Source organism: Leuresthes tenuis, unplaced genomic scaffold (assembly GCF_036924035.1).
Source record: "Leuresthes tenuis unplaced genomic scaffold, fLeuTen1.0.hap1 SCAF_7, whole genome shotgun sequence".
Taxonomy (NCBI): domain Eukaryota; kingdom Metazoa; phylum Chordata; class Actinopteri; order Atheriniformes; family Atherinopsidae; genus Leuresthes; species Leuresthes tenuis.
Genome location: NW_027325361.1, coordinates 37,461,945 through 37,482,592, shown reverse-complemented (window position 1 = coordinate 37,482,592; position 20,648 = coordinate 37,461,945). Strand labels below are relative to the sequence as shown.

The 20,648-nt window shown below is 38.7% G+C and overlaps 1 protein-coding gene across 1 annotated transcript; it reads left to right on the top strand.

Annotated features, from left to right (window-relative positions):
- The first annotated feature begins 1,326 nt into the window (after positions 1 to 1,326).
- rad54l (RAD54 like) lies at positions 1,327 to 19,499 on the top strand. The gene is made up of 18 exons (XM_072390274.1): positions 1,327 to 1,666; positions 1,764 to 1,847; positions 2,227 to 2,334; positions 2,438 to 2,498; positions 2,572 to 2,707; positions 2,973 to 3,042; positions 3,367 to 3,655; positions 5,732 to 5,856; positions 5,931 to 6,081; positions 6,177 to 6,303; positions 9,023 to 9,097; positions 9,417 to 9,547; positions 11,257 to 11,367; positions 12,570 to 12,693; positions 12,770 to 12,848; positions 12,929 to 13,108; positions 13,356 to 13,519; positions 17,167 to 19,499. Exons 1-18 carry the CDS (start codon positions 1,664 to 1,666, stop codon positions 17,366 to 17,368), a joined length of 2,220 nt encoding a protein of 739 aa, XP_072246375.1. The 5' UTR covers positions 1,327 to 1,663; the 3' UTR covers positions 17,369 to 19,499.
- The last annotated feature ends 1,149 nt before the right edge of the window (positions 19,500 to 20,648 follow it).

Below are 20,648 nucleotides of genomic sequence, written 5' to 3'. Positions count from 1 at the left end.
TATACAGCCTTCACAGAAGATATGAATTTATAAAATTTTATTTTAAAATTTTCCACAAGCCTTTGAAACAAAAAGAGACATCTCTCTGCCCTCTCTTCAGCTGCTCTTTCTCTCTCCTCCTGCCTTGCCAAAACCTCTCTCTTTCTCTCTGACTCTCCTCCCTCAAAAACTCCAACACCTTGATTTCCTCGATCTCTTCCTGCCCTGTTCCCTGCCTGGACTCACAGCCACAGAAGAGAAGCTGGATGATGGGGAAGAGACCAGGGTAGTGACTGTGCCACCTGATGTGGAAGTCAGATTGGATGCCACAACCAGAGGCAGACTGATAGAGTGCTGCCCCTGGAGTGCAGCATTCATCAGACTATAAAGCTGCAAGTTGGCAGCAGTCACACCACCGGCCTCTACCCCTCTGCCTGATGGTGGGTCCCTAAGTTCATGAAAAATTATTTCAACATGAAAATGACTGAGAAAACAGCTTTAATATACTGGCTGTAAATAAGAAGATGAAGATTCTCTAGGCAAAATGAGACAATTTAATTAACCAGATTACCTTGTATTTATTTTTTAGATTGTCCCATTTTTTTGGCTTCTTTGCAGATCACTTTCAGCCCACTGTTAGCAAGAAAGTCCCTGAAAGACAAAAAAATATTCAAACAAGCAGCGATTACAGTAAAGCATTCATCATTCTATATGTCAAAAGTGCTTCCAAGCCCCCTGTAAAGATACAGATATACTAAGATGAATACTCACTCTCACCCGCCTTTACAGGAGTTGCGGCGGCCGTGAAAAGGCTCTTATTGGCCACACGCCACTCGATGAGGGCCCGAGTTTCATAATTTGTCCTTTAATTAAAAAAAAATCAATTGAATTCTTACCCACAGAAAATAATTTAAAAAGTGTAGTGTATATGTATCTAAATCTAATAATTTAACTGTTAGCTGTTCAGCTAATGTTCAGCTGTATTTTCTGAAAACGTTAAAACCATTTTTAGAAACGGCTTAAAATTCGAGCAAGTTTAAGTAAAAACCCCAAACAAAAAACATTGTTGTGGAAATAAGAGTACATAAATAAGAAATAAGAGTAACATTTCCAAACAGAACTTACAGTTATGTGCTTGCTCCTCTGCCATCTTCGCTTGTGCCGCATTGCTTTCTGGGATAGCAAGCTGTCTGAAGTCCACTCAAGTCACCACAGAAGCATCCTTGATCATATGGGCGGAGCAAGTACACATCTGGGAATGTGGAGCGTACTTGCGTACTTGCGTACTTTGAATTGGAACAGTACTTGCTTCTTAAGTGATGACGATTCAGAACTACACGAGTACAGACAAGTACGCATAATGAGTAACGGCCCAGATTGGAGTATATTGACCCTTCAGGCTTGCCATAGTGTTCTGTGTAATATTTAGCGCGAATTTATCTCCAGGATGAACGGAAACCGAGAGGGGGGCTGGATTTAGTCGTACAGGTTTATTAAATCGCTATTATGAATTCCTCTAAGCTCGTCTAGTCATAGTCGGTGTTTTGTAAGTTAACAAAGCAACAGCTGAGTTGTTAAACTGAGCAAGAGTGCGCGGCTGCCAGCTGAGTGACTGCGTGGGAGGAAGCATTAGCAACACAGACATGCCAGGTGTCTCATAACAACCTACTTGAAAACAAGGAAAATGGTAAGAATGAACGAATGGCTCGTCGTCATTGCTGTATAGCCTTGTATACGGATGTTGACTTACTACTTTGTCGTTTGCTAACATCAAAACATTACAGAGAAGGAGTCTTGCTCCCAGTCAGGTTGCCAAACGAAAGGAAGTAGATAATTCCTGTGAAGATGAAGACTGGATTTGTAAAATTGTAAGTACAGTAGTATGACCTTTGGCTACATTGAGTGGTTTGTCGTATACGTTGGCCTTTTAAATCTTTTTAACTGTAAGCAACCATTTTTTAATTGAGCAACTTCTGAGTATCTTGATAGTGCTTATTTCCAGAAGAGTATTAACTGATAAAAGTGAAGATTTGAGGCATTTAACCTCTGAGTCATGGCAGTCACATTTGCTACTAGTTTGTGCTGTTTAACCCATACCTTGACACAGTACTTATTTATGGACAGAGTTGGTGCAGACAGCCTAAAGTTTTGTATAATATGAAGCTGTTGTAAAGTAGCATAATTAAGTGAAAGTGATAATGAGTGAATATTGGTGTTTGGTGTGATTGCAATGATGCTTTTTCAAAGGAAAAAAGAAGGAAAGAGGCAAAGATGATGGAAAGCCACATTTCTTCCTTCAGAAAGCCTCTAACCCAGCTGAACAGTCAGCCTGGTTGTATGCAAGGTGACAAACATGTAAGCATTATGTGTTAAATTAGTAGTATAGAGTATTCTCTTTGACTACAGTGATGATTTCAATTGACATGACTGGCTTGCTTGCAAAAACTCTCTTCCACAGGAGGCATTTATCCGAAGTATTCTCTCCAAGCCTTTTAAAATTCCTATTGCAAATTATGCTGGTAAGTTTCTTGTGACTATGGCTTCTCTATTATACGAAGCAACAGGTAAAACCTTAGATCTGATCTCTCACAGGCTCACTGGGAATCAGAGCACTTGGTCTAAAGCGTGCAGGAGTGAGGAAAGCCCTTCATGATCCCTTTGCAGAGGATGCTTTGGTGCTTTATGAGCCTCCAACTCTCAGTGCTCATGACCTGATCAAAGCTGAAAAGTAGGTTCAAATATATATGGAATTCTTTCCTCAACATGAGTTGCTAAACAAAAATTACTTTTCATGAACAGCTGTAGTAGAATTAGCAAAAAAAACAGTAAATTGGTGTTGTTGATTAAATGCCCCTTGCTGGCTTCTACTGATCCTATGTGTGGAAATTCAGACAAACTTCTTGTGGCTCTGGGGTACCTACAGCTGCCAGAGTGCTGGAAGTGTTTGTGGTTAAAATGAAATATGTGAAAGTGCCTTTCTTTTCTTTGTCCAGAGAAAAGCTACCTGTCCATGTTGTTGTGGATCCAGTTTTAGGAAACGTTCTTAGACCCCATCAGAGAGAGGTATCTCCAAGCTTTTTTTTTTCTAAACTGTACTAGCTAAAATGTATTATATTGACACTTATTCATTTTTAACTTACAATTTATCATAAGAGAAGCATTCAACTGTAAATTAACGAAGGAGCTTTACAATTTTTTTTCAGACAGAGCGATATTCTTTATAGTAGATGACAAAACAAACCATTTTTCATTCCAGTTTTCTTCTTTGAAATGTTAAGAGGAGTAATTTGATAATCAAATTCAAATCAACTTTCTTGAAAAAGGATCTTTGAATTAGATTTTTTTTGTTGTAGATGAAACTTTAAAAATTTTTTCAAAATTCCTAAGGGGGTAAAGTTCCTGTGGGAGTGTGTAACAGGCAGGCGCATTCCAGGATCTTACGGCTGCATCATGGCAGATGAGATGGGTCTGGGAAAGACTCTGCAGTGCATCACCCTCATATGGACCCTGCTACGTCAAAGTCCTGATGCAAAGCCGGAGATAGACAAAGCCATTGTGGTTTCACCTTCTAGTCTGGTTCGCAGCTGGCATAATGAAGTGGGAAAGTGGTTGGGAGAACGCATTTCACCAGTGGCCATTGATGGAGGCTCAAAGGATGAGATCGATAAGCAACTAGGTATTTAAGCTCTCCTCTCCATCTCAGTTTCTCATTGACCTTTTCATAAACTGATGTGTTGGTCACTCTATAAGCACTTTGTTGCACAATAGTTAATGAAAATCATAATTTCAAAACACTCCATAAGCCATCTATTTGGGTCATTATAATATTCAGTGATTGAACGAAAAACTGTTTATGTCAACATGTTAGCACTATCTTATGGTGAAATCAAAACAAATCAAACCATCCAAAAATAAAAATATGATGAATCACATTCCAACATGCTGTATGAAGAGGGAGTGATCAAAGTTAAAATTAGCTCATTTAAAAAGCTCACCTCTTTATAAAATGTTGAGAGTCATTTTAATTGATGTGTTTATGATTCTTGTTATAGCAAATATGGATGCTGCCCCGACAATGGATCTTGCTCAATTGCTTGAAAGTAGAAAAATTAAATGAGAACCTATGTTTCACAAGATGTTTGCAAACGAGGAAATGTTGGATCCAGTTTGGTGATAGTTCTTTTGTGTCTTGTTATCCCTATGTTCAGCTGTCTTATACAGTCACCACATCTGGGATATCCTCATAAAAAAAATTACACAAATAAATGAAAACACACTTGGATGTAAAATGCTTTTTATAAGTATTGGTTCAGTTAAAAAAAAAACTCTTAAACATCAGTAGCTCACAGAACTATTAGGAATCTTCATGACCCATGGCAGACTTGCAGTTTAGCTACCAACTGAAAATGACAATAATTCAAGAAAATTGGAACACTGATTTATTTATTTTTCCTTGTAACTAACTTGATTTCTAACTACTCTGTTCATTAATTTCAAAAAGTTTCTTGTTTTCATTAGAAAAATTTGGAGCTGTATTACAGGTTCAGTTGAAAGGAGAAGAAAAGAAAAGTTACTCATCTTTGGAGTGTATATAATCGAAATCTACAGTGTAGTCAAGCAGCCCCCTCAGGAGAAACTGCTTCTCAAGCAACAGAAGTCTAAATTAGAAGCTAAAGAGTTAAAAGAGGGTGTTACTGTTAACTAAAAGCAAAAAGCCATTGGTTATTAAGGATGGCTCTTGATCGGCATGCATTGTGGGTCCTTTGAAGGTCCAATGGCAAAACATCATAAACTGATAGATCTTTTTTGTTGTTGTTTTTTAATCCCCAAAGAAGACAGTGTGTGTGACTTCATTCTGCTCTCTGAGATACCGTGGTTTCTCAGTGATAATGATTCTGTATTCTGCTGGACTGTTCACGCAAACTCTTTAGGCAGATTTCAAATGTGTCTGATATCAAAGACCTTTTAGACCCCTTTTTAGATTCCATTAGGAATTTCTAATGATATTGCAGTGGTTTGCAACATTTTTCACCTCTCGCCTAAGTATTTTTACTATTTTGTTACTTACAGCTTGGTAAAACATCACCCAGCACGATGCTGTCACCACCATGCTCCACTGTGAAGATGCTGTTCTTGGGCTTTGGAGAGGTGTAGGATTTGCACCATAGCGTTTTTCTTGATGGCCAAGAAGTTCAGTTTTAGTCAATTTGTAGCCCAGCTCTGTGGAGTGTACAGCTTATAGTGACAGATACACTGGTGTCCTCTATGGAGCTCTGTCTCCAGCTCCTTCAGGGTTACCTTTGGTCTCTTTGTTGCCCCTCTGATTAATGCCCTCCTTACCCAGTCTGTGAGTTTTGGTGAATAGCCGTCTCTACACAGGTTTGTAGTGATGCCACATTCTTTCCATTTTGTGATGATGGATCTAATGGTGGTCTGTGGGATTATCAGATTGTCTGATATTTCTCTTCAGTTTTGTTCCTGACGTGTTTGGAGTGCTGCTTTTGTCGTCATGGTGCCTCTTGATTAATGGTATTTCAAATTCTAGAGCCGCCATGTAAATTACAGGTTGTAATACAAAGAAAATTGGAAAAACACCAAAGGGAATGAATACTTTTGCGAGCCAATGTCATAATCTTTGACAAGAATTGATAGACACTATTGGTGTTTGTTGTTGTTTTTTCATTAAGATTCATCTTTATTTCAAACTTACATGGGTAAGAAATTGAAATGATTGATTTATTATGATTTCTAGAGAACTTCATCTCACAGCATGGTTTAAGAGTTCCAACCCCAATCCTGATCATTTCATATGAGACATTTCGACTCCATGCTGATGTTCTCCACAAAGGCAAAGTTGGACTTGTTATCTGTGACGAGGTATTTCACTAAAATTCAGACATGCACAGGACTTTTTGACGTATATATGTTGCATTAATAGCTGTGTGCTGCAGGGCCATCGGTTGAAGAACTCTGACAACCAGACATACCAGGCTTTGAATGCCTTGAGTGCCCAGAGGAGAGTGCTGATATCAGGCACTCCTGTCCAGAATGATCTGCTGGAGTATTTCAGCCTTGTCCATTTTGTTAATACTGGAATCCTTGGTAATCAGCACCACTTACAGAACATTTAAGAACAGAAACATGGCTGTTTTTCTGATATCCATTGTTAATTGTAAAATTGTAATTTTTCAACCCAGGTACAGCCCAAGAATTTAAAAAGCGATTTGAGCTTCCAATCCTTAAAGGGAGGGATGCAGATGCCTGTGATAAAGAGAGACAGACTGGAGAAGAAAAACTCAAGGAGCTGATCAGCATTGTTAACAGGTAAGCTCAGAGAACAAATAGTGTTTTATTTAATTTAAGTTCAGGTTTGCTTTACTTAGAAGTAAAACAAAAGCAATCTCAGAGCACTTAGCACAGCGTAAACATTCATGTTGGTCTTTGTTGGTATATTTTTATTTTTTGTCGTTTTGCTCTAATGTAGTTTTCTTATTTTGAACATGTAGCATCTGTGTTTATATACATGTTCATGCATTTTGTTTGGCTCAATAGCTGATTTACTTACTTGTTAATAGTAAGTAAGTATATATAAATTAGTATAATATGAATCTATCAATATAGCTAGAAGCATATTTCATAGTTTGTTGAACAAGTTTAGTCACATTGTTTTGGTGTTTTTTGTGAAGTCTTTGTGCAGGTCATAATAAATAAATGATACACTACTCAAAAAGTTTGGGATATTTGGCTTTCTGGTAAAATTTCAGCATGAACCTAAAATGCATTATAACCTTTACAGGTGAACTTAATGTGACTTTCTGTAAACTTTTGAATGCACATGTCCAACTGTTCAATGTTTCACTACTTTTTGCACAAGTGGCTGCTCTCTAACAAGGAGCTTAACGTCAAAATTCACAACAGTGGTTTGATCCATGAATCAACCAACAAATTTAGAATTGGTATTTAAACAGTCTTCCTCATCATGCTATTCACATTTTGACATCATGAGACCAACATTACACCTAACAACTGATAAACAGTACCTCGCCATTGTGAGGCTTCAAACGGGATGTTCACAGATGGATGTGGCAACTGAGCTTAAAGTGTCACAGAGTGTAATCAGCAGGTTGCAACAGAGATACAGAGAGAATGGAAGAGTCAAAGAAAGGCATAGAAGTGGACGTCCTTTGGCCACATCCCACACTGATGATCACTTCATTGTGAACAGTGCTCTGCGGAACCGGTTGATAAATGCCACTCAACTGCAGGCACATTTAAAGGAGGTGAGAGGCAGCCAAGTGTCACATCAGACCATTTGAAAACATTTTCATCAGCGTGGTCTGCGTGCTAGATGACCTGCAAGGGTACCCGACCACATCACCAGGCACAGGTGTCATTGTCTTACGTGGGCCAGGGAGCATTTACGCTGGACGAGAGACCAGTGGGACTCAGTGCTGTTCTATGATGAAAGTCAGTTCACGTTGAGCAGAAATTATTGCCGCAATGATGTTGGAGACGTCAAAGAGAGCGCTATGCATCAGCCACTGTTGTCACCAGACGAGCCTTTGGTGGTGGTGGTGTTACAGTGTGGGCAGGTGTGTCTAGTCAGAACTGTAGAACTGCCCTACACTTTGTGAATGGTACAGTAACAAGCCCATACTACCTGAATAACATCATTAATCCAGTCATTGTGCCCCTGCATGAACCCTAATTTAATCTTCATGGACAACAATGCTCCAGCTCATCGAGGTCACATCATTAGAAAACGGCTGCTGGAGACTGTGGTACCTCAAAAGGAGTGGCCTGCATTTTCTCCAGACCTGAATCCCAAAGAAAACCTATGGGATCAGCTGAGTCGCCAGGTCGAGGCTTGTAACTCTGTACCCAAGAACCGCCCTTCAAGAGGAGTGGGATGCCATGCCTAGTTATTGAGACATTGCTTTTTTTGTTGTGGTATACCCACCACTGTTGTTGGCTTTTGTTACAATAAATTGTTTGAGACGAGGAAATCATCAGTGCATGCTTCTACCTAAATGCCCTACTTTCATGATATAATATCACTGTAGCGTGAGCTTTTTACATTTTCCATAAATTTCACCCGAAAGCCAAATATCCCAAACTTTTTGTGAGGAGTGTATTTCTCAAAGTTAGTCAAATGATAGTACATTTAAGAACAGAAGAAACTTGGTTGGAGTGATTATAAAATAAACGGCAATCTAAGTCATAGAGCGGTCTCCTTAATGCCAAATTTTGCTCAGCCCAATTGTGGGTTGGGACTATTTCTTTGGACTTTTCTCTTATTGAAATGTTGGCATTTTACATATGCATGAATATTTATTGTATATAGATATCCCTATTGCATGTATTTTTGGCTTTATAGTCACTCTGGTATATGACATCTAAGACGACAACATTTACTTCAGCATAAGACCTTCAGTGTGTGAGCCATCACTTTGATTTTTCTGTTACAGTGGCATTGCATTATTTTTAAAACATATAAACCACTTTTTGTTTGTGTTTTAGATATTTATAAGGACAAAGTCTACGTTTTACTGTAAATGTAGGTCTACTCTCAAATGGTTCTTATGTTCTAGTTTCTTCAAAGACTGAGAAATGAATTTTTTAATGGACATTTTAAGTTTTTCAGAAAGTCTTCAGGTTATAAGACAAAGTTTTCAAATGCTGCTCAGATTTAAGAATTTTTGGTTTGAATTAACAATTCAGCCTGAATGAATCAGTATAATAAGTAGATTGACTTCTGAATAAGTCAATCTACTTTCTCTACCACTTGGAGGAACAGGACACTGTTTTGTGGTAGTAGTAAACCTACTGTAACCTTTCACCACCACTGGTTTTGGTATGCAATGTGAAAATGTTTTTTATCCTTTTACCATAAAGCTTCACCCCAACTAATTATAAAACTGATTCTAAATATTATAAGGAGACTTTTTTCTTAATGCCAACATTAAAGTTTTAAAAGTATTTAAATGTTCTTAAGTGTTCATATTCATATCAAAGTTATACTGAGCATGTTGTGCATCAACAGGTGTTTGATAAGGAGGACATCTGACATCCTGTCAAAGTATCTTCCTGTGAAAATTGAGCAGGTTGTGTGTTGCAGGTAGGCTGACTCACTTGGTTTCTGGTTTAAGGTGTTGTTTACTAAGAGGAATATAGGTCTCCTGTCTTTCCACACATAGAACCTAAAACCATTCCTGCCAGCATTTGTGTGTATCAAGGAAATATTGTTAGTGGCTAGACATCATAGAAGAGATGTAGGGAGTTTGAATACTGCAACAATAGAGCTTTATAAATGAATAACTTAAGATGGCTGTTTCATTGACTGCAGGGAAGTTCTTGTTTCTATAGAAATATTTATTTGATAATATCTGACGAAGGTTAGGACTATAATGAATGTGTCTATGATCAACCCCCTGCAGGCTGACTCCTCTGCAAACAGAACTCTATAAATGCTTTCTAAGGCAGGCCAAACCCATTGAGACCTTACAAGAGGGCAAAATAAGCATTTCTTCCCTCTCTTCCATCACATCACTCAAGAAGCTGTGCAATCGTAAGTGTTTCCATAATTACTTCATGTACATTGTATCAGTAACCAATAAACCAGTCTTCAGATGGACTGTCCTTTTAATCAGAGTTCTCTCGAATATGAGCTTAATGTCAAATATTGACCAAGGAAATAAAGATTAAGCTTGTCTTAATATGGCCCTGATTCCAACAACATTGGGCTGCTCTCTAACATAAGCTTTGAATGTTCAGCAATGTGAAACAGAGAGTTCACTTTCAGTTCTAAGGTTTTATGTGTGAAGATTTATAAAAACAAAATTAAAAAAACAATTCATCTGGTCCTTACACAGGACATATTAAAGAGTCATTATTTACTGAACAACAATAACAAAGACAAAACACAGAAGCATGTGAAAAACTTTTATGTTGGTGCAGACAGACCAACTGCAGCACAGTGCATCAGGTTCTTCATAGTTTATGCAAGTTTTTGGTCAAGTCATCAAATTTCTTTACCTGCAAATATTGGGCCACAGTGATGGCAGTCCATGAAATAGACAGCTCCTCTCATTGCAGTAATTTAACTGATAAACTGCGTGACTGTTTTATGCTGATTCTACATCTTGCCTTCATCATTAATTCAGGACTGTCGTGTCACAGGTCTGAGGGCTTGTTTCTTTTGAAAAAAAATCTGCAGTTCAAAGGGACAATGACAAACTCTGTACTGAATAGAGGATACATATGTCTTTTCAAGCCGGGACCGATGCGCCTTTGTTGCTCATCATGTCGTATAAAAGTACAGAGGCAGAACTGGAGGTTGAAGTTGAGCTGGAAAAAGCTGTAGTGACGGCAGAAAAACTGTCTTGCCTTGTCTGTGCTTTAACATATCATGACGGCATTGTAGAATTTTCTACTCTTACCAGTGGCACTTGCGTCATTCAGCTGATTCCACTATGCCAGCATGAAGGGTGTAAGAACACAGCAACACTGGGCTGACTCTCCTCTGTTTGGCATGTGCGAATTATGAGAGGGAATAGCAGCTGGTTAACAAGAGCAGCTTCACGGATGTGCAAGTTAGTGATGTCATGTGCACCTGTCCACATTATGGATTCTGGCCTCTGAGCTGCACGCTGATTACAAGTCGGACAGATCCTTCCATCTTTATTTCTCAGTTTTTAGAAGTGTTCCTAAAGCCATACAGAAAAAACATGTCTTCTTCTGGTAATGCAATGCAAAGTGTAAGTTCGAAGACCACTCCTTGCTTCTTTTTGTCTTTATCTTGAATATAGAGATTACTGCGGACATTCTGAATTTTTATTTAATCACATACTTTCGATGATGAAAATGCAAGAGTCTTCCATTTAAAAAGTGAAGTCTTCAACTATTGAAAGTGTGTTCACGAGATCTATCAGAGTGTTGAACCCCTCTCCATCTTTACTTTTAAAAGACTCAGCCATGGCCGTTTTTAAAAAAATAAAAAATTGTTGTCATTGACCAGTTTTAAATCAACATTTATGAGATGTTCCTATAGTTTTTGAACTTATAAAACCATTCCAGAGTTTTGTTCCCTTGTCCTCTTTTTAGGCTGACATCATAGTTAAGTCAAAATGAGCATATTTACACTTAAGGTCGTGTCCTGACCTACTTTAAAATGAATATGTAATGTGTTTATTGTAGTGTTTATTCCAGCCATGTAGTGCTACATATGATTCCTCAGAACTGCAAATGGTAAAAATATTAATCTGAATTTGATTGCAGACCCAGCTCTCATCCATGAAAAGTGTATGGATGGTGAAGAGGGCTTTGAGGGGGCACTGAATCTCTTTCCTTCTGGCTACTGCACAAAATCTTTGGAACCTCAACTCTCTGGTAAGAGCTCTGATAAGAAAGAATTTAAATGCAGCTCTTAAATGTTTGGTTTAGTTCCAAAGAAAAAAGAGGCTTGTTCATGTGTCGAAGTGTGATTGGGCTGCATTTATATGTGCATTGGTTTGTGAATGTGGGGAAAAAGAGAATGTTGCGTTCGGTATAAAGAGTACATTTCCAGGTACTGTGTGAGTCTGTGTGAACATGTGAATGAGTAATGCATTTAAAGCACTTTTTAGAACCTGGACAGAGTTTAAAAATATGCTACATAAGTGAATACCATTTATTATTACACCTTTGACTTGTCATATCCATAGTTGTGTTACATCAAAACTCTAGAAGAAATTCTCATATCTTATCTTAAAATAAGCTTTTGGTGATTTGAAAAGCAGCATACTAACAAAATAAGCCAACTTAGTTTACCTTGTTATTTTAACGTGTCTGATTAACTTTTATTTAGAGATCATTCAAACAATCCAATCTTTTGGAGAAACCAAAGGATAGACGATAGGTTTTCTGTTTTGAACAGTACTGATCATCCATCCATTCACCCATTCATCATCTTCCAATTATAGAAGATCAGGTCACCGAAGCAATAGGTGCTAGAGGCAAACCCTGACATCCCTCTCCCCAGCAACACTTTCCAGCTCCTCCTGGGGGATCCCAAGGTGTTCCCAGGCCAGAAGGGATATATATAATCTCTCCAGTTTATGCTGGGTCTGCCTGGGGCCTCGCCCTAGTTGGACATGCCCGAAAGACCTCCAAAGGCAACCAGGAGGTTGAAAGAAACTAAATAAACTGTTAAACTGCTCTGTAGCCCCTGGGGCTGATTGTTAAAAGAAGAATGCTACACAAGTTAATGAATATAAAGAACAACACCAACCATCCTCTACATAGCATCATATTGAAACAGCACGAGTGTGATTAGTTTGAGGCTTTCCGAGCTCTGTTGGAACACAGAAAGATCCAGGAGGTCCTTTCTGCCAGTAGCAATATTACTTTACAGTTTTTTTCCCCCATGTAATTTTTCAAAAAAATTTGAACATTGTGTTACTTTGTAATGTATCAGCTGTGTTATCATTCCTTGACACTCATTTTCATTGAGGAAACTGACTTGGACCAGTCATAGGACTTTGACCAGGCATATTTTTAGTTTGTATGCTGCTTTAGTTTGATCTTTCTTTTCATCATCTCCCCTGTTCCAGGGAAAATGCTGGTTCTTGACTACATTCTAGCAATGACAAGAACTACAACTAGTGACAAGGTGGTGCTTGTGTCCAACTATACTCAAACCCTGGACCTCTTTGAAAAGCTTTGCAGATCAAGAAGGTACTTATGAGGAACACATTTTTGACAATTGTCTGATTTAAATTTTCTGTTCATTCTTCTTCTTGGTCTTTTTCAGATACCTCTACGTTAGATTGGATGGCACAATGTCCATCAAGAAAAGGGCCAAAATTGTGGAGAGATTCAATAGTCCATCTGTGAGTTTAAAACAGTTTTAACCAAGTGCTTTTCAAAGAACTTTTTTAACGAACAGAATCTGACGCCACCTTTTTCTTAGAACCCAGAATTCATCTTCATGTTGAGCAGCAAGGCTGGTGGATGTGGCCTCAATCTGATTGGTGCTAATCGCTTAGTGATGTTTGATCCTGACTGGAACCCTGCCAACGATGAGCAGGCTATGGCTCGGGTGTGGAGAGATGGCCAGAAGAAGACTTGCTACATCTACAGATTGCTCTCTGTCAGTTAAACACACCTAAAAAATTCATACAGAAGACGGACATAAAATAAAACCGATCACCGACGTTGCTCAATTTTTTGTCAGTAGTTCTCACAGTGATAATTTCACCCAGAAAAATAACTTATCTTACTGTACACACTGATAAAACTATACAACTGAAGTAATGACCTCACGGGAGTTTGATGCTGAAAGCTCCAGTCAGCCTGCAGAGGTTCCACATTAATATGAGTGGGTTTTTTTCTGACAGACGGGGACTATTGAAGAGAAGATCCTCCAGAGACAGGCCCATAAGAAAGCCTTGAGCAGCTGTGTGGTGGATGAGGAGCAGGATGTGGAGCGTCACTTCTCTCTGGGTGAACTCAGAGAACTCTTCACTCTCAATGAGGAGACAACCAGCGACACACATGACAAGTAGATAACTTTTTTCACAAGCTGTTTATGCTGCTCACTTTGCAGATTATATGGTCAACTGAATGAACTTACATTAAGATGGTACCATAAAGTTGGTGCAAAAAAATCTTATTTAATTTCCCTATTAATGGCAATGCCATTTAGTACTCTTTGCTTAACAATTCAATTCAATTCAATTAAATTTTATTTATATAGCGCCAGATTACAACAATTGTCATCTCAAGGCACTTAAATAATATAGTCCAATTCAAGCCAATTGGAATTCAATTCATTGTAATCATAATCCAATTAATTCATATAGAGCCAATTCAAAAAATTAATATCCTAGCTAAGAAAACCAACAGATTGCACCGAAACTTGTCTTCAGTCCAATCTCCCGTCCTGAGCCTGAGGGACTGTGGAAAGGAACGACTCCCTTTTAACAGGAAGAAACCTCTGGCAGAACCAGAAACAGGAAGAAACCTCTGGCAGAACCAGACTCAGGAAGGGTGGCCATCCGCCTCGACCAGCTGGGGTTTGAGAAGACAGAAAAGAGGGAAAAGAGGGGAGAAAAACACCATAACGCCATTCAAAGGATACCTGTTGGAACAGGGAAACATAGGTTAATAACCACAATAATGTCACATGTACATAAAATCAATTGAGAAATTAAACGGGGGGGAACAGAGAGCAAAGTGAGGAAAGGTGTGACAGATGAGGTCCCCCAGCAGTCTAAGCCTATAGCAGCTTAACTATGGGATGTTTCAGGATTACCTGAGCCATCCCTAACTATAAGCTTTATCGAAAAGGAAAGTTTGAAGCCTAATCTTAAAAGTGGAAAGGGTGTCTGCTTCCCGGACATTTACTGGCAGCTTATTCCACAAGAGAGGGGCCTGATAACTGAAGGCTCTGCCTCCCATTCTACTTTTAGAAACTCTGGGAACAGCAAGTAAACCTGCAGTTTGGGAGCAAAGTGCTCTGTTAGGAAAATACCTTACAATTAAATCTTTAAGATATGATGGAGCTCGGTCATTAAGAGCTTTATATGTGAGGAGAAGAATCTTAAATTCTATTCTGAATTTAACAGGGAGCCAATGAAGAGAAGCTAAAACTGGAGAAACATGATCTCTCCTGTTAGTTCTCATCAGAACTCTGGCTGCAGCATTTTGGATCAGCTGGAGGCTTTTCAGAGAATATGTGGGACAGCCCAATAATAAGGAATTACAGTAGTCCAATCTTGAAGTAACAAATGCATGAACTAGTTTCTCTGCATCACCCTGAGACAGGATGTTCCTGATTTTAGCAATATTACGAAGGTGAAAGAAGGCAGTCCTAGAAACCAGTTTTATATGTGCGTCAAATGATAAATTCTGGTCAAAAATAACTCCAAGGTTCCTCACTGTAGAACTGGAAGCCAAGGAAATACCATCTAGAGTAACTATATAACTAGACAATTTCTCCCTGAAGCGCTCAGGTCCAAAGAGAACAACTTCAGTTTTGTCTGAATTTAAAAGCAGACAGTTCTGAGTCATCCAGGTCTTTATGTCTTTAAGACAGGCTTGTAGTCTGACCAACCTGTAGGTTTCATCTGGTTTCATAGATAAGTACAGCTGAGTATCATCAGCATAACAATGGAAATTTATGCCATGCTGTCTAATAATGTTACCTAATGGAAGCATGTATAGAGTAAAAAGAATCAGTCCAAGCACAGAACCCTGAGGAACTCCATGACTTACTCCAACGTGTGAGGAAGATTCTTCATTTACAAGAACAAACTGGAATCTATCAGATAAATATGACTTAAACCAGCCTAATGCAGTTCCTTTAATCCCAATAACATGTTCAAGTCTCTGTAACAGAATGCTGTGATCGATCGTATCAAATGCAGCACTGAGATCCAACAGGACAAGCACAGAAACAAGTCCGCTATCAGAGGCTAAGAGGAGATCATTGGTAACTTTCACCAGTGCTGTTTCTGTGCTATGATGCACTCTGAATCCCGACTGAAACTCTTCAAACAGATTATTTCTATGTAAATGATCACAAAGTTGAACTGCAACTATTTTTTCAAGAACTTTAGACAAAAAAGGGAGATTGGATATAGGTCGATAATTAGCCAACACTTCTGAATCAAGAGTAGGTTTTTTAAGTAAAGGTTTAATTACAGCAACCTTAAAAGTCTGAGGTACATATCCTGTCAACAAAGACCGATTGATCAAATCCAATATGGAAGTGTCAATTAAGGGGAAAACCTCCTTGAACAGTCTGGTTGGGATTGGGTCTAAAATACAAGTTGATGGTTTAGAAGAGACTATTGCTGTTGTTAGCTCAGAAAGATCAACTGGGCAGAAGCTGTCTAAATACAAATCAGGTTCTAAAGATACTTCTAAAGCTGCTCTACTTGATAATACATCAGTGATAATAGTGGGAAGGATTCCATTAATCTTCTCTCTGATAGAAACAATTTTATTGATAAAGAATCTCATGAAATCATCACTGCTGAGAGTTAAACGAATACATGGCTCAACAGAGCTCGGACTCTTTGTCAGCCTGGCAACAGTGCTGAAAAGAAACCTGGGATTGTTCTTATTCTCTTCTATCAATAATGAATAATAAGCAGTTCTAGCTTTACGAAGGGCTTTCTTATACGTTATTAAACTATCTTTCCAGACTAATTGAGACTCTTCTAAATTAGAGGAACGCCACTGTCTCTCCAGCTTTCTTGCAGTCTGCTTTAACGCACGCAGCTGTGAATTATACCAAGGAGCCAACCTCTTCTGACTGATTACCTTCCTTTTCAGAGGGGCAACATTGTCCAGTGTTGTACGCATTGAAGCTATAGTGCTGTCAACAAGAGAGTCAAGTTCTACTGGAGTAAAATTTAGGTAGCCGTCCTCTGTCATATCAGCACATGGCAGTGAAGAAAAGGATGATGAAATCAACTCTTTAAATCTGGTTACAGCATTCTCTGACAGACACCTTCTATATGTAAAATTCTTCTCAGAAGCCGTATAGTCAAGTAATGTAAATTCAAAAGTTATTAAAAAATGGTCAGACAAGACAGACAAACTCCAACTTTGTGGCAGCCAGACGGGGGCCTTTTCGGGCTAAGCCCGGCCGGGCTATGTGGGCTGCCTGGCCACCAGGATCTCACCGGCAAACACCACCCGGGGCCTTGCTCAAGGGGTGGTTCCCGGCAGCCCTACACTAGGCAGGGTACACGTTTCCTGTGCTCCTTCTGCATGGGGGTTTCTAAATATATCCATCCATCCATTTTTTTTTATACCCACTTAATCCAACTCAGGGTCGCGGGGGCTGGAGTTCTATGTCAGCTGTCATCGGGTGAGAGGCAGGTTACACCCTGGACAAGTTGTCCATCACAGACCCACACAGAGAAAAATGAGACAAACAACCATGCATATCCAAATATATGCTGATAATTTTTTTGTTTGTTTTGAATTTTTGCTATGCACAGTAAAATTTTTAAAATAGATCAATGATTTGGTTTTCTGCTGACATGTTTAACTTGGTTCCAGAAAGGCTATGGCCTGTTGTTGAAACCACTTGAACTGCATCCAAAGAGCTTTTCATTATAACCATCATGTATTTTAGAGTCATGTATTTAGTAAGTCATTTGTATTGAATCTTGTTCTCTTTTGTGGTCTTAGGTTTCGCTGTCGTCGCTGTGTATATGGCAGAGAGGTGCGACCACCTGCAGAAGATTCAGACTGTACAAGTGACCTTTCCCAGTGGAACCATTGCTTTGAAAAGAAGGGGCTCAAGGATCAAGTGTTAAAAGCTTCCTGGGATGCTGCTGTGTCCTTTGTCTTTTACCAGTGCTCTCACGAGGCTCAGAAAGGTGTTCTGTAGCCGAAGGAACACAATAGGCTCTATCATACTACCACATGTATTGTACATTCTGATATTTATTTTTTTGGAGTTTTGAGATTTTTTTTGGTTTGATTAAAACAGAAACATGAAAAGAGACAAGCTATCCAGTAACTTCTTCACATGTAAATTGTACTTGCAGGAATGGGGAATTAGTTGACATTGCTATTAGATTTGCGTATAATAGAGAGCCATCTTAATGAGAATGCTAAAATTGATCACAGTTTGAGAGAGGAACAATAGGTCCGCTATCTGCAGGACAACATATTGGATATTTTGAATTGTACATGAAGTCAAGATATTAAGTAGCAACTTGAGTACAATCAACAGTACTCCTAAATCAGCTCTTTTTACACCTAATTGGCTGTAAAGATATTGCTTAATTCTTTTGATATATCCACTTTAATTTAGTAAGTCCTGTTCACTTATAAGCCAGCCATAAAAGGTCATTTTCAATTCAACATTTGGACATGTTGCCATAGATGCACAGCATAGCACAGCACAGATGTGTCCAAGGCTTCTGAAGGACTGCAGGACAACAAACAGCCCCTCTTCATTGGCTCTTTAATGAGCTTTCAGGTGGAAAAAGTCCCAGGGCTGCGACAGTCTTGAAGTAACAAATTCACGGAGCAGTATTTCTGCATCACTCTGAAACAGGATGTTCCTAATTTTGGCAATATTATGAAGGTGAAAGAAGGCAGTCCTAGAATCTTATTTTATGTATACGTCAAATGATAAATTCTGAGTATGTCCACTCTAAGGTTTATTTCATGGAATGTGCATGGAGCTGGGTACAGGGAGAAGAGATTAAAAATCTCCAATAAATTGAAGGATTTACAGGCGGACATTGTGTTATTACAGGAGATTCATTTATCAAAGACTGCAGCTGATGTTCTCACCACAGCACAGTTTCCTCATGTGTACTCAGCCTGTTACAACTCCAGACAAAGAGGTGTAGCCATTCTGATAAACAGAAGAGTAAATTTCACCATAAACAACACAGTTATAGATCCAGAAGGTAGATTTGTAATAGTTAATTTATCGATTCAAAATATGAATTTATGCATTGCAAATATATATGGTCCAAATGTTGATGACCTCTCATTTTTTCACTCCTTTTTCACTTCACTCTCTGATCACTCAGATAACACACTCATCATCGGAGGGGACTTTAACATGGTTTCTGACTCAGGAGTAGACAGACTCAGTACTTCAGGAAGTCAGCGGAACTGGCAGTCCACGAATATTGTTAAACAGTATATGAAAGATTTTGGTCTTTGTGATGCTTGGCGCTCCCACCACCCCACTCTTAGAGAATACACCTTCTTCTCACCGGTACACCACTCATATTCAAGAATAGATTATTTCTTAGTTAGCAGTTCCTTGATGAGGGATATTTCAGACACCAAAATCCAGCCCATCACTATCAGTGATCACGCTCCAGTTTCTATCACACTGAAGAATGACAGAGTTACACCACCAGCTCGGAATTGGAGATTTAATACATCATTACTAAAAGACCCTGATTTTATTAATTATTTCAAAAGGGAATGGTCTGTATATTTAGAAAATAATGACCTGCCAGGAATGTCAGCTTGTACTCTCTGGGAAGCCGGAAAAGCAGTTATGAGAGGCAAAATAATCTCTTTTTCATCAAATAAGAAAAAGGATATCAGATTTAGAACTCAGGATTAAATCATTAGAAATTGTCTACAGTACCTCCAAAGAGGAACACACACTGAATGAACTAAGAGAAGCTAAACTTGAATTAAACAAAATTATGAATAAACAAACACAGTTTCTGATACAAAGACTTCGCTTGGAGAACTTTGAGCACGGCAATAAATCTGGAAGGTTCCTAGCTAACCAACTAAAGAGAAACAAAGAGAAAACAACAATCACTTCTGTTAAAGACTCAAAAGGAAATGTCACCCATAACCCTGATGTAATTAACAATGCTTTCAGGGACTTCTATAAAACCTTATATTCATCACTAAATGATCCATCAGACAGTAACATAGATCAGTTTCTTAGTAATATCAACCTTCCAAAATTACAAACCGAACAGGCAATGGCTCTGGATTCACCTCTTTCAATAGGAGAACTCCATGAAGCCCTTATGCTGCAGCCAGAGTTCTGATGAGAACTAACGGGAGAGATCATGTTTCTCCAGTTTTAGCTTCTCTTCATTGGCTCCCTGTTAAATTCAGAATAGAATTTAAGATTCTTCTCCTCACATATAAAGCTCTTAATGACCGAGCTCCATCATATCTTAAAGATCTCATTGTAAGATATTTTCCTAACAGAGCACTTCGCTCCCAAACTGCAGGTTTACTTGTTGTTCCCAGAGTTTCTAAAAGTAGAATGGGAGGTAGAGCCTTCAGTTATCAGGCCCCTCTCTTGTGGAATAAGCTGCCAGTAAATGTCCGGGAAGCAGACACCCTTTCCACTTTTAAGATTAGGCTTAAAACTTTCCTTTCTGATAAAGCTTATAGTTAGGGATGGCTCAGGTAATCCTGAAACATCCCATAGTTAAGCTGCTATAGGCTTAGACTGCTGGGGGACCTCATCTGTCACACCTTTCCTCACTTTGCTCTCTTTTTCCCCCTGTTTAATTTCTCAAATGATATTATGTAAATGTGACATTATTGTGGTTATTAACTTGTGTTTCCCTGTTCCAACAGGTATCCTTTGAATGGTGTTATGGTGTTTTTCCCCCCTCTTTTCCCTCTTTTCTGTCTTCTCAAACCCCAGCTGGTCGAGGCGGATGGCCACCCTTCCTGGTTCTGGTTTGTTGCTGTTGGTTTCCTTAGCTAGGATATTGTTTTTGAATTTGCTCTATATGAATGAATTGAATTATTTTTAAATTAATTAATTGGATTTTATTGGACCCCGCCTTTCGCCCGATGACTGCTGGGATAGGCTCCAGCCCACCCGCTACCCGATTAACGGACTGTCGGTATAGAAAATGGATGGATGGATGGATTTTATTGGATTGATTACAATGAATTGAATTCCAATTGGTTTGAATTGAACTATATTATTTAAGTGCCTTGAGATAACATTTGTTGTAATTTGGAGCTATATAAATAAAACTGAATTGAATTGAACTGAACTTTAAACCTTTCCTTAAAGCACTTTGCTGCTCTGTTAAGAGAACAGATAAACTGCTTCACTGATCTGTTGCAGTTAAATAGTGAAATGGTTTAATGAGATCAAATATAAATACTGCTGATGAATATTATTCTCAGAATTGGTGAAA